General features: G+C 44.7%; 1 protein-coding gene across 6 annotated transcripts in view; it reads right to left on the bottom strand.

Annotated features, from left to right (window-relative positions):
• The window catches only part of cpeb4b (cytoplasmic polyadenylation element binding protein 4b), a 41097-nt gene that overhangs the window by 5858 nt on the left and 22645 nt on the right, over nucleotides 1–12594 (bottom strand). For 4 of the 6 annotated variants that reach the window (XM_061298821.1, XM_061298825.1, XM_061298823.1 and 1 more), the window contains 6 exons: nucleotides 5588–5678; nucleotides 3078–3128; nucleotides 822–992; nucleotides 555–644; nucleotides 361–479; nucleotides 160–274 (listed from right to left, as the gene is read on the bottom strand). In XM_061298821.1, coding sequence (XP_061154805.1) covers nucleotides 160–274; nucleotides 361–479; nucleotides 555–644; nucleotides 822–992; nucleotides 3078–3128; nucleotides 5588–5678 — 637 coding nt within the window. Of the gene's footprint in view, nucleotides 1–159; nucleotides 275–360; nucleotides 480–554; nucleotides 645–821; nucleotides 993–3077; nucleotides 3129–5587; nucleotides 5679–6488; nucleotides 11614–12594 lie in introns of those variants that run through there. The other 2 variants (XM_061298826.1, XM_061298822.1) reach the window with 2 other exon arrangements.

The raw sequence follows: 12594 nt of genomic DNA, 5'->3' as shown, positions 1-12594 counted from the left end.
TCACATGAAAAAAGCACACGCCGTCTCCGGGGCAGCAAACACAAGAGTCATCGTCTGTTGTTAACTGACAGAAACCTGACAAGTGTGAAGTCAGGAATGCTAGCAAGCTAGGATGCTAGGGGTGGGGTAATTTAAGAGTTGCCAGACAGGTAAGCCCACCTGCACGGAGCGGGCGAGGGACACCTCCAACAAATATAGTTTTCCTGGGGTCCAAAGGCTGAGATCCGTCCATCACAAAATCGCTGTCGTTCAAGTTCCACGGGCGGATTTGGACCTGTCACACACAAAAGTCAACACGTTGCATAAACTTTGGTAGACAAGGTGAGCAAATGCAGATGTTTGCGGAGAGCGCCCACTGACCGGCTTGTCTTTGATGGTGGGGCTGGAGACGCACAGGTACAGCTTGCCGTCCTCCTCGATGCAGGCGTCGATCAGAGCCTGCACGGAGCTCTCGTCCTGGAAGAGCAGGAAAGCGTAGCCTGCACACAAGTCAGAAGAGCAAAAAGTTCAAACGCACCAGTCCCGACCGACCTCTGCTGTTCATTTCAACTTACCTTTTGGAGGGAAATAAGACTTGCTCTCGGCTTTATGGGGCCAGTCGACAAACAGGTGACCAAAACGCCGGAAACTGGCAGTTATCTCATCTAGAACAAAACAAGACATGCATTTTATGGTCTGATTCTGATTTTTTTTAGATTTTGAAGCAATTTTATAGATCTACTTAAACACCCCCCCCCCCCCCCCCACACCAAATCGTGACTTGTCACTTCACAGAACTGCTTAGACGGCCCAAAACTCCAACACGTCCGATGCGAGTATACCTTCGTCTATATCCGGGGGCAATCCTCCCACAAAGACCTTGCGCGAGTAGCGTTCCACGCGTTCGCCATTCTGGTGAGGAAAGCAGTGTGGAGATCCCAGGCCTGCCAGACCCTGATCGCCACGCTCGTCATCAGGGAAGCCGTCCTCCATGGGAAAGAGGGAGGAATGGCCTAGAAGAAAAGAGGAGGGCTTGAGTTCCTGAGGAGCAACAACGCTTTTAATCTGACATCCATCGTCTTTAATATCAACGCCGCCATCCGCCAGCGGCTTCAGAATACCCTTTATTACTAAAACATTGAAAAGCATGCCAAAGGTATTTCAGAACAAAATACAGGTGAAGGGGTTACTGTAGCGTCCTCAAATAAAACAACAGAAAACTGGTTTTTCTGCATACTCACTACACTGACAACCGATGCACAGGCAAGACATCAAAGTTGCCTGGGAGGATTGCGTGTGTGTGCGTGTGGTGTGTTGTCGGGGTTAAGCCCTCCCTTGCCTATGCCTGCTCCAATACAACCTGTCCTGAGCTGCTTTGTAAAGATTTATGCCAGGGAGTTAGCTGAGCCACAGCTTACAGAGTGCGCTGCACGGTGGCGTGAGCATGTGTGTGTTTCTGTGCCTCATTAAATAGCAGCTAAACGCTAACAAGCTGCAAGACGCGTGTGCATAAATGTCCTCCGACATAAGACTCCAAACAAAATTATAATGTAAGGAGAAATTTGGACGCTCGGACAATCATGCAGATGGCGGATCACTGAGAACGCAAATGAGGCTTGATGCAAAACGTCACATGTCACGTCACAAAGCAATCAAGAGATGGACAGCGTGGACTTGATGGGTCCGTGACCGTGTTGTTACCTCGTCTCCTGCTATAACTCCTGGCTGCATGTCAAGTCAAAAAAGAGCGTGATTATCGAGGATGCACAGTACATTACAGCAACAAATTATGCCAAGTAATTGTGTGACAGTGGAAAGGATACCCAGCTAGCCACCCGTTTTATTGATTCATTAGCTAAAGCGGCACAATCGGCTTGATGCGTATCGCCAATCGCAGGGCACAAATACAGACACTCATTTACATGCATTCATCAAGACATATCACAAAGAATCCCTCTCTAAAGTGGAACCACATCAGGCAAGATGCTAGTTGCTAACTGGTTGCTTGGTTTCATTTCAAAACAAATGTTGCCATAATGTGAATAATTTCAATTTGTCCTGAGCTGCAGAACTTCAATACATTCTTAACACCAATGACTAATTTTCTTTCAGCCAAAGCTTTGACGCCGTCTTGTGGGATCTGAAGGAATCACCGAAAGTGCACAAATAAAACACAGGGACAGACGAGGAGGTTTTTCCAGAACATTGGAATTTGTTGACACGAGCAGTACAAAGTTTCACCATGTCCAAATCTTTGACTGGCGGTGAAAGTTTCACTGAAAGATGTCATCGTTATCAAGTTGATGCTTGCTACGTGACCCTTGCGTCTCCAGAGTTTGAGGGACAAAACGGAGCTTATCAGACACGTTTTGAAAGCACAATAGCGTCGTGTAACGCCGCAGAGATTGCAGCATCGAGCCATCTAAAACGAATAGCGACAGAGAGGATGAAGAGGCCGGCCGGGATACACACGAGCGCTAATCTCTCGGCTCCCACAGTGAACTTTCCAACCCAGATGGACATTAACTCTGGGGGAAGGTCAAAGAAGTCGGAGGGAGGGAGGGAGGGAGAGGAGCACAGACTGAGAGCAAAAAGAAGGAAGCAGATTGAAATGAGTTCTATAAAAAGATGAGCGTGTGCAGGAGGGGAAAAATAGATTGGAAAGATGCAGAAGCAAAAAAAAAAAGCTGCAAATGGGGTTGGGGGGGGTCATATACTGCAAGGCCTGCCTATCCGGTGGCACCATCTGTCTCAGGGCTCCATGACAGCTCCGGACCACGTGACCAGACATTTAGTGTGGAGGTAGCTATTATTCAACTGCTGCATGACACATCATGACTTGCTTTATTTGACCTTTTGGGTTTTCAACATAGTTTAAGTGACAAATATCATCTTATCAGGGGCCGTGTCAGTTTTTATATGTGAGCATTTGTGGCTTCAATGTTTTTGATGAGTTTATCTGAGGTGCTGTTTTTAGATCTGCATGATGGGCCTTGCTGTCAAGTGACATTTGGATCACCCGGGAATATTGGAAAGGCTCATTTCAAACGTCGACACGCCCATGAAAACCAAAACCTGAGGTGGGTCGACATACGTACCATTGAGGGGCAGCGGGTTGTCCCCGCCTGGATGAGGAAACCCCAGACGACCTGCACAGGGAGACACATATTCGAGACATCATACTTAACATCATGAGTGCTGATTATGACACGTTTAAATGTTGAGCCAGTGTCAAAACTGTATTGGTTGATAGATTGGCACTTGAAGCTAACCAGAACAGTGCTAAGTATGAAAATTAATTCACAAAATGGTCTGTATTGTTGTTAAAAGATGACATGATGGCAACAATTTGATCCGGGAACTAATTTATTCCTTTTAGAATACAACCAGCAATTTTACTAAACAAATTGCATGCCAATTTGTAGAGAGCTTTCCAGTAGAAAAGCACAATTTGTCTTCAAGTTGCCAATTTGAAAACGGCTGCTTCGGCGTTCATTAGGCGTGCCTACGCTTTGGTTCCGAGCACATCGACAGTTGCTTCCACATAGATCTCATTACAGCCTACATCTGTGGGACACCAACACGTCTCTCGACCCCTTCCCTTGCTCATCGCCATCCATGTCCCATTTGCCAGGCCCACAAACACCACTCAAAATGCGCCCGTTCTGATGCCGAACAAGCTTCAAAGTTATGCAAGCCCTGCTTTCTACACTGGTGGGGGGATAATGAGATGAAAAGGCTGAAATAATACAAGCATTGTTGTGCGGACAGCGAGTGCCCTGTGATTGGTGCATTCCGACGCCTCTGTCACATGCAAGTGCGGAGGCCCCTCCCCCAGAGTGCGGTTAAGGCGCCCGGCTCTATGCAAGAGATGCTGCGCATAAAACCAGATCTACATCAGGACAGAACGCCCTCAGTTTCGACAAATGTTTCTTTTAACCTCAGTCCAACCTGTTGAAGCTCAACTACATGCTAAAATAAAACTAACCCCTGTATGAAACATACGCGAGTACAACTGTATCATGGGAGCCTGCGGTCGAGCACAAAAAAACACTCGCGCGTCAAAAGGGTAGGGTGTGCCCGTCGCGTGAACCCTGCTCAAGTGCCGCTGCTTTACATGGTGAAACACACGCACACAAACATGTTAGTGTATATCTGCGTGCATGCCTGCGTGGATGCATGGTGAGACGGCAGAACAGAGGGATCCTTTCTGTCAGTCAAGACAATGCTGGAAGCTATGCAAAGCCACGAAAATACAGCCCCCCATTTTATCTCCTTTTTTTTTATTTCTTAACCTTTGTTCATAATTATGATGCGAGTGACAAATGTGGAGGAATACATGACGTCCGCAATTTGCTTTGCAAGGGGAGAGAGCACGGCACTTTTTGAGAAAATGAACTTTATAGTGTTAAGCTTTCCAGATGTCTTCAAATCGTAGATGTGATTGCGGCAAAGGCGAAACAAGTTGAGCATCAGTTTGCAGCACATGAGGCGGTGAGGTTGGATCTGGCGTGATGCATCATGTGAAAGCAGCAGAGAAAGAGCCACTGTCGTAGAGAAAATGAGATGAGGATGCCTCAAGATAACAGAGGCCATCAAATGAGAGCAAATGTGCTTCTGCTGCATTCCTAACCAAACACAAAGTTACTTTGGAGAGGGGGACCTCAAAGCCGGTTGACCTCGAAATCCAACACTTCCTACCCAAATGACAACTATTAAGCAAATATGGACGAGCACGAGCGCGCTGACAGCTCACATGATTATTATGGCGGTCGGACGTCAACATTTTGTACGGATACTTGACAAGCTTTAAGGTGATCCATCTGTGCCAAAGCGGCCAAAAAGGTGTCCTCACATTATTAAGACAAGATTTACGAAAGCTTTGACAGCACAACATTAAGAGCGCAGCTGGAGCTCGCTGAGCACGGTGGGTATGAGGCCAAAATAAATAAGAGGCGTAATGTCTTGTGGAGCTCATTTCAGCAATGTTCAAGTGGAGGGGGGGGGGGGGGGGGGGGAACACACTTGGACTTTATGGTTGCTGGGGACTATGATTGAAATTTGTGCCTAACAATTAGCTCGAGAAGAAACTCTATTTCATCCAGAAGTGATGACCTAGCAGGAAAAACCTGATTGTGCAGTATTTTTCAGGATTAAGCTTTTTTGCCCCACGGCACTAATGTCTTGACAACTAAGTATCAATACGTGAACTCATTACAACATGTATCTGGCCAAAAATCAATAGCGGCCTTGTCCTGGTCATATGCAATTCCGGTCATTTCCAAGAGGAAAATAAAAAGCGTGCTACATGCAGTAACCTATTTCTGCTGTTGCGTAACAACATTCATTGGTTGCTCCCTGGTAATCAATAACTCAAGTCGGTTAGAATTTAATCTTTGCCATTTTTCTATGGGTCACTCTCATGAAAGTATGAGCCCTTGCTTTTGTCCAAAATGGCCGACTTCCTGTTCATTTCACGCTTGGAGACTTTTTTTGTGGGTCCTTTTATGTAACATACGTACGTCTCGTGGTTTCCGGGGATATTCGTGTCGATTACGTCTGTGACACCACAATGAGGGCTTGTCGTCAGGCCACCGACTGTGTTTACCTTTAAGGTTGTCCTGCTCGGCCCGCATGATGTCGATCAGGGAGCTCTCCAAAGTGTTCATGTTGAAGCTGTCAAACGACCTGGTGCGCTCCTAAACAAGAGAAAGTAGGAACATCTTAAGTGAAAGACAAAAAGTATAAAAGCGTCGTTAACGTCATGTTGTAAAATATTGTTTTAGGTTGGCGGTCAAAGGAGCGGAGGCGGGTTGCAAGGCGACAAGCTTTGGAACTTTAAACAGTCGCATACCAACCATAGTGAGAATTGTTCTTTGTGTACGCATGAGCACACAAATATGTGCACATGTTCAAAACACGAAGGAACAAACTCCAAGCAAGGATTTCCTCAAACACAAATACTGTAATGGATTTTAATGACCATCAATCAAACAGGCAAACATTTGCTTGACAACAACATTTTCTTCCGTGTTTGGCATAATAAAAACACTTATCGTGAAAATTGAGTGTAGTCAAGGTAAACATTGATATGATAAAACTTGACTTTCACCTCTATCAAAAGGCATAAAAAAAAAAAAGCTCTGTGACTTGTAAATGTCAATTTTCAGTGAGGTAACTAGAAATTGCTTAGTCATGATGGTTTGAGTGGTTGGTCACAACTAATAAATTAGTGGCATTCCCCATTATCAGGAATGGGGTTAGTCGGAATCTGTGCTGGCTGCTTGTCTGAGCCAGTCTCAACAGGTTTATACTTGCAAGAATTACTTCTATTTGGAATGATTTCTTTCAGATTTCTATTTTCTTGATTTATGAAATAGTTTTCTAAAGCGTTGGTGTGTTAGACATGACTTGTCAAAGTAAAGCATGACTGTACAATCAACAACAGTATTTTAGCGATGATGACATTTCATGAAGTTGACCAAGTTGCAAGTAATCTGCAAGCTCACCACATTGTTGCTATGTTCTCAATTGGTGCCGCTCACACGTCGGTGGCGCCACATTCTACACGGGACAATGAGAGAGCAGAGCAAAGGCACCTCGCGAAGAAAAGCTCACAGTTCAGTCCTAGACCAGCGACTATATGCGAGGTCACATGTTGGCGTGGTCACAAAAAACACACGACCGCGGGGCTTTCGGTTTTATTTTGACATACTTTATTCTGTTACATTCCCCAAATTCAATAACTACCCTTATCAGCAAGAGAGATTGGTTGGATGACTTGAGATCAAAGCTGGTTAAAAAAAAAATCCCAGCAGTAGTCACAATGTCACATTTTGAAAACACAAAACAAACATTGTATTTAGTTTTTCAAATCCAGCTCACTATATTGGACTTTGGGGTCGGTAGATATCGCACGGTCAACGACAAGAAAATCCAAAACAAGATTGTACATTAGATGGAGCTTGATTTGTAATGTGTAACCTAAGTTGTTTCATTTTTGAACTATAAGTGAATGAATTGTAAAAGAAGAAATGATTCCAGTGTCACAGATTTATTTATTGCTTTTGTTTTGATTTGTTTATTTGGCAGGGACAGTGTACATAAATGAACATTTCTGTAGATGTACCAGAATTAGCCGAGGGGCTATTTTTCATCTGTAGTCCCTGAGGCAAGGTGTCTTGCCCAAGGACACGACGACACGTGACTCGGACAGAGCTGGATTCGAACCGCCAACCCTCCAATTTCGCTCTACCACCACATGGGTGTTGTTGTGGTTCACTCGTCAGACTTCACAGAAGGCAGCGTGTTTTTTGTGACTGTGTGAATGTCAACGTGGTAAATGTCATCGTGGTAATGGTTGCCTGTCTCGCAGTGACTGGGCGTGCCCGCGATTTTCTTTCACGCCGCTCCACAAACGAGTTCATTGCATGCAGGATGGGCTGACTGACGCCGTTCGTTCAGGACGTGCAAAAACAAATATTTACTGTAATTATGACTTCTGTGTTAGCATACCAGGTTAGTGATGGCTTATTTCTTTGGAAACAGAACTGTAGTAAACTGAAGACGCCATTGCGCTGTTTAGAACGGCGGACTGAGCACATTTGTCGGACCTCTACGTCTCTGTGTAAAATGCCGGGAAGTTGCCCCTTTCACCTCTCATCATTGTGTTCCTAATCACGTCGTCGACAACAAGGAGGGAAAGGAAGGCCGAAGCCGAGAAGGCAGATGAAAGAAGGGGATGATGGAGAGATGGAAAGAGTACAAGGCAAAGGAAAGGTCTTTTCTCTCTGCCTGCCTTACCAGGAGGGCAGGAAGGGGAAGCGGTCTGATCTTTTGATGCTTGTGAATATGGCTGCGGCAAGCCAAAATATTTCAAAGCCCCGCTGCGACATGAAATAAGCCAAACTGTCAGAAACAACTTATTAGCAGTTGTTAGCTGAATGTTGGAATTGTTGCGCATGTGTGCACCCGAGGTGCAATAAGAATTAAGAGAAACAGAACGCTTCGTTGCTTGGGGATTACTGAGGGGATTACGCCGAAATGACTTCATTGTATGCAAGCATCTGAACTTAATACCGAGTTACCTTCAAGTACTTTTGTCCGGGGTTTGCGTGTGTTTTGATATGATAGGAGATGAACGCCAGTAGTCATGTGGATGACTTAAAGTTAAGCCATAGAACTGCATTCTTTTTTTTGGGTGAGGGGGGGCTTGATAGGATTAATTGACTAATTGGACCTGATTTGGACATATTATGACTGTTTCTGTCGTAAAGACAGACGGCTGTGTTAGCATCTCACGCTAGCATGTTCGAGCCATTGAAGGCTAACTTGTCAATCGGTAAGTGTAAAAGGCTGTTTGTCAAAATGTGCCCTGGGGTTGGTTGGCAACCAGTCCAGTGTGTGGCCCACCTCTCGCCTAAAGTCATCTGGGATAGGCTCCAGCTGACCACAACCCCCGCCCTGCTTGACCCTAATGAGGATAAGCAGCATAGAAAATAGATGAGTGGATGGGGAAATCACTTTTGTTAATCAATTAAATGTCGACCAATGTCATGGAATGGACTGTGGTTGACCTTTGACGTAGCAGAAGACCCTTTCTTCAATATAGTCAACTGCATTGTCTTGTTCGGACACATGGAGAAGACATGAGCCACATCGGGCCTATGCAGCAGTAGATGTGCACGTGCAAACACACGCACGCACACTTTCAGAGTATGTGTCAAGGGTGTGCGAAGGGCGCAACAAAGCTGTATGATGGCAACAGTGTATGCTGTGTGCAGCCCCGCTTGGGCCCCTCATTAGTTTAAGAACATTTCTCTCATTTAGCACCAACGTGACAAAGAGCAGGGGTAATGACTGAAACCTCGGGCTTCTGAAGCTTAATGGCTCAGTCAGAATTAGTGCATGTAGGGACGCGCACGAGAATTTGCATGCACATGTCATGGGCAAAGGATGAAAAGCTGTCTGTAATGAAGTCTTTTTTTTTTTTTCAACCCACACCCCGCTTCTACTGAATGTAGTTTCAATCAGGAAGTGAGATGGTGGTCTAATTGGTTCGATGTGTCGAGAAAAACTACATTGTGCGTTTGACATAACTCCCAGTTCAGTCAAGAGATAACGGGAGATGTACCACATGCCTCAAAAGTAAGACAATTTGGTTTTAGTCAAAAAATATGCCTCAAAGCACCACTATGCTTCAGACACGGGAGTTGCCATTTATTGTTTGCCGGTAGCGCCAGCTGACAACTGGTTATAAACAAATGAGCAGGATGAGGCATTTTTAAAGTAAAATATGCCTCAATAGTCACACAAAATCATCAATGTCATCATGCTCCAGGCACAAACTGTTTGTTTGCTGCAAGCTAGGTGCCAAGTGGTTCGCTGCTAAGGGACACGGGAGTCACCTGTTGCTATTAGCTGCTAGTGCTAGAAGCCTGCTTGATCGCCAATGCCAGCTGACATGAAACGTTTGTTAGGACTACGACTGTTATAAGTTGAATGTTGTTACACAAAATAACTGTTTTAAAATCAGACTAAAGTTTTTTGTGCATTCTTCCAAAAGAAAAACAATCTACCCACTTGTTTCAGTTCCACTAAGATAACGGCTAAGCTTCTCCTTATATGGACGCAGTCTACAGTCTGAAACAAGATTGGCACAAGGGGAATTTTTCAAATTTAATATGAACTATGAACTTTTATCATTATCGTTTTTTTTTTTTTTTTAAGCGTATCTTATTTTTCCATACATTTAGCATGGCACTTAAAACTGAGAACTATAATAACTGAAATAGCTCCCGATTGGCATTAAAGTTTCTCTGACCCCTGACCAAACAAAACTGTTTAGTCCGTCTAATTTGGTCTTTTCTAATTGCTCAACAACCTCTTATATTGATTGGACGTCCTTCCTAACAATTGTGAGTTGAGCAGGGGATGAATGAGGGTTGCAAATGCACAATAGCTGATGTCAACTCTTTACAAAGAGCGCTTTAACATTTGAGCAGGTGGTTCTCTTAAGACAACATCCTGTCTTGGCTTACGGCGACTACACAACACCTGACACAAGAGCATATCTTTGACCTTGAGGCTTAAAGGAGTGAGGTGCTGGGGGAAAAGAATTAGGTTAGAATTTTACAAAATAAGTCACATTTTGAAGGAGGGAGAGAAAGCTCTGCAATGACGGAATGGCCGGTTAGCTATTAGCACGAGTGCTGCTAGCTGGCCATCAGCCCAGCCCGAATACTAAAGCTGCTCTAATACAGCAGCATCCCCGCTTACTGCAGCCTGCGCTACAGTGCTGGAACATGGTGTGCCCTGCGTGGCTCTTCCTGTTACTTTGGGATGAACGGCCACGAACAAACATATGGACTCCCCAAACAAAAACAATCCAAAAACAAACCCATCGGAAATCTTCGTACAAAATGGTGGATCTGCTGTCTTGATGCAAAAACGGAAACGTCTCAAGGGAAAGAAAAGCGGTGTGGCGACACTTCCTCATTCAGTCGACTTGATACAGACATGCAGATAGTATGAACATCTAAACAACCCAGTTAAGAATATCTCATTTTTATCATAATAAAAAATTAGACCAAGCTAAATAATTTTTGGTCAGGGAGGCTACCAAGGGGGGTGGCAGCAAAACCGTAGGACCTGCAGGAATTTATGGCAAGTACTGGCTGTTGAGTACATGTGACAACAATTGCGCTTCTTCATATGTCTGAGGGAAGGGTGGCAAGATGGAAAACCGACACAACTACTGCATTGCGTGTTCTTTATACTGTTAGTGGGTTTTACTTACATAATTTCTGCTTTAATTTCTCGTTTTGGACAATAAAATAAGATAGGCCACGGGCATGTTGAGACATGTCATAACAATGTCCTTACAGTTTGGCCCAAGGTACGCTGTGAGTCACCACGCATTACTACAGGGGTGCGCAATCTCAAAGGCCAACACGCACAATCTGTTTCCAAACTATGATTTTGCCTCTTTAAAAGCCCGGCAAATACAATTTCCCTTATTACTGATCTTGGCTTCCTGTCATTATAGCCGTATTGTTCTGCGCAACCAGAGACATGTGAACCGCTGTCACAATAAGTTCCACTTTTGGTCTTCGCAATCACAGGTTCCCGTCTATTGTAACGTCAAAAAACAAACACAAAGAACACAAAGAAAACCAAACCGATGTAGAAATGTTACAATTTTGGGATCTTTCATCATGCTTTTGTGCACGCTAAAGCCGATGCTAACTATTCCTCACGATAACATGGCGCCTTAGAAGAGGACGACAGTTACGTACATTATAGACAAAAAATTTGCGAGGCAAGTTCACTCATGAATAGGCCGGGGGTTACAACACTACGTGTATAATTACATTTGAATACAATTCGACTTGCGCCAGATGGTGGTCTTTAAGACCAATTAGTGTAGGCTGCTGGCAGCTAAGTCAACAAAGGAAGTCACTGCGCATATTCTCAGAACATCAAATAACGATATTGATTTGAATGCATCCAAATACGTGAATGACAAGTTTATTTGCATGTATGGAGGAAAAGAACACAAACGCAAAAAGGGCAGAGGCTGCGTACAGTAGTTAGGGAGGTCACGAGGTCGAGATGAGCCTACGGTACCCGTCATCCCTCGCCTGCATGCCGCCCCCCAACCCCCCCCCCCCCCCCCCCCACCCTTGTGATGACCTACGCAATCAATCTCCAGCTGGGTCAATACAATGAATTTAGCGCCGTGCTCCCTTTACCCTTTTCCCGTCAATCCTGACAGGCCTTTTTCCTCATGTGGTAACGCAATTATTTGCACGCTCGTATCCCAGCTATTACAAATCAGATTGAATGCGTCATGAGGCCATTTTGTCGGTAGCGTACTGGCAGACAGACACATCCTGGTTCATTAATAAACAGGCAATCGAAGAAAATCATTAGGCTCCATTTCAGGGTGCAAGATATTGAGACCTTGCGCAGAATTCCCCACCCACAGCGACGCTATTCTTTTCTTTGACGCAAATCAACAATTGCTGTTTTTGCAATTTGAAACCTCTCATCTTTTTCTGCAACCTTCACTCCATCCTTGATACCAGCCCCAAACCCCACCCACCCCAACCCCCTCGGCACGCATATGTGGCACACTGCAATGTTGCAGTGACACGAACACATTAGTCATCATCACGGACATGCAGCAAAGCAAGCAAGCAAAAAAGAAAAAATGCTGATTTATAAGCTCACGTGTCAAGAGGAGAGCCTTGTAAATCCATGCCCACCTGCGAGCCCCCACGTCTAAAAATAGCAGCAATACCACCTTTACAGTGGCAAATTAATAGTAAAGGGTGGTGTGCTGTTTAATTAGGTATGTTTTGCATAGACATTAGCGGTAGATCTCAATTAAACAGCATAAACGTATTCATGGGAATGTATTTGTACTGTCGAGGTTCACATAGCTGACCCTAAGCCAGCTAGGATTAGCCTCCAGCCCGTGACGCCACGCAGGAAAGCGGATGAATAGGACGTACAATATGTACAGGGGGTCCTCGGTTTACAGAGTTCCACAGAACCCGGAAACAGCCATACCTGCATTACGCTGAAATATTAACATGACAAATATAGCGA

This window comes from Syngnathus typhle, linkage group LG15, assembly GCF_033458585.1.
Source record: "Syngnathus typhle isolate RoL2023-S1 ecotype Sweden linkage group LG15, RoL_Styp_1.0, whole genome shotgun sequence".
Taxonomy (NCBI): domain Eukaryota; kingdom Metazoa; phylum Chordata; class Actinopteri; order Syngnathiformes; family Syngnathidae; genus Syngnathus; species Syngnathus typhle.
This window is presented reverse-complemented; position numbering and strand designations above follow the sequence as displayed.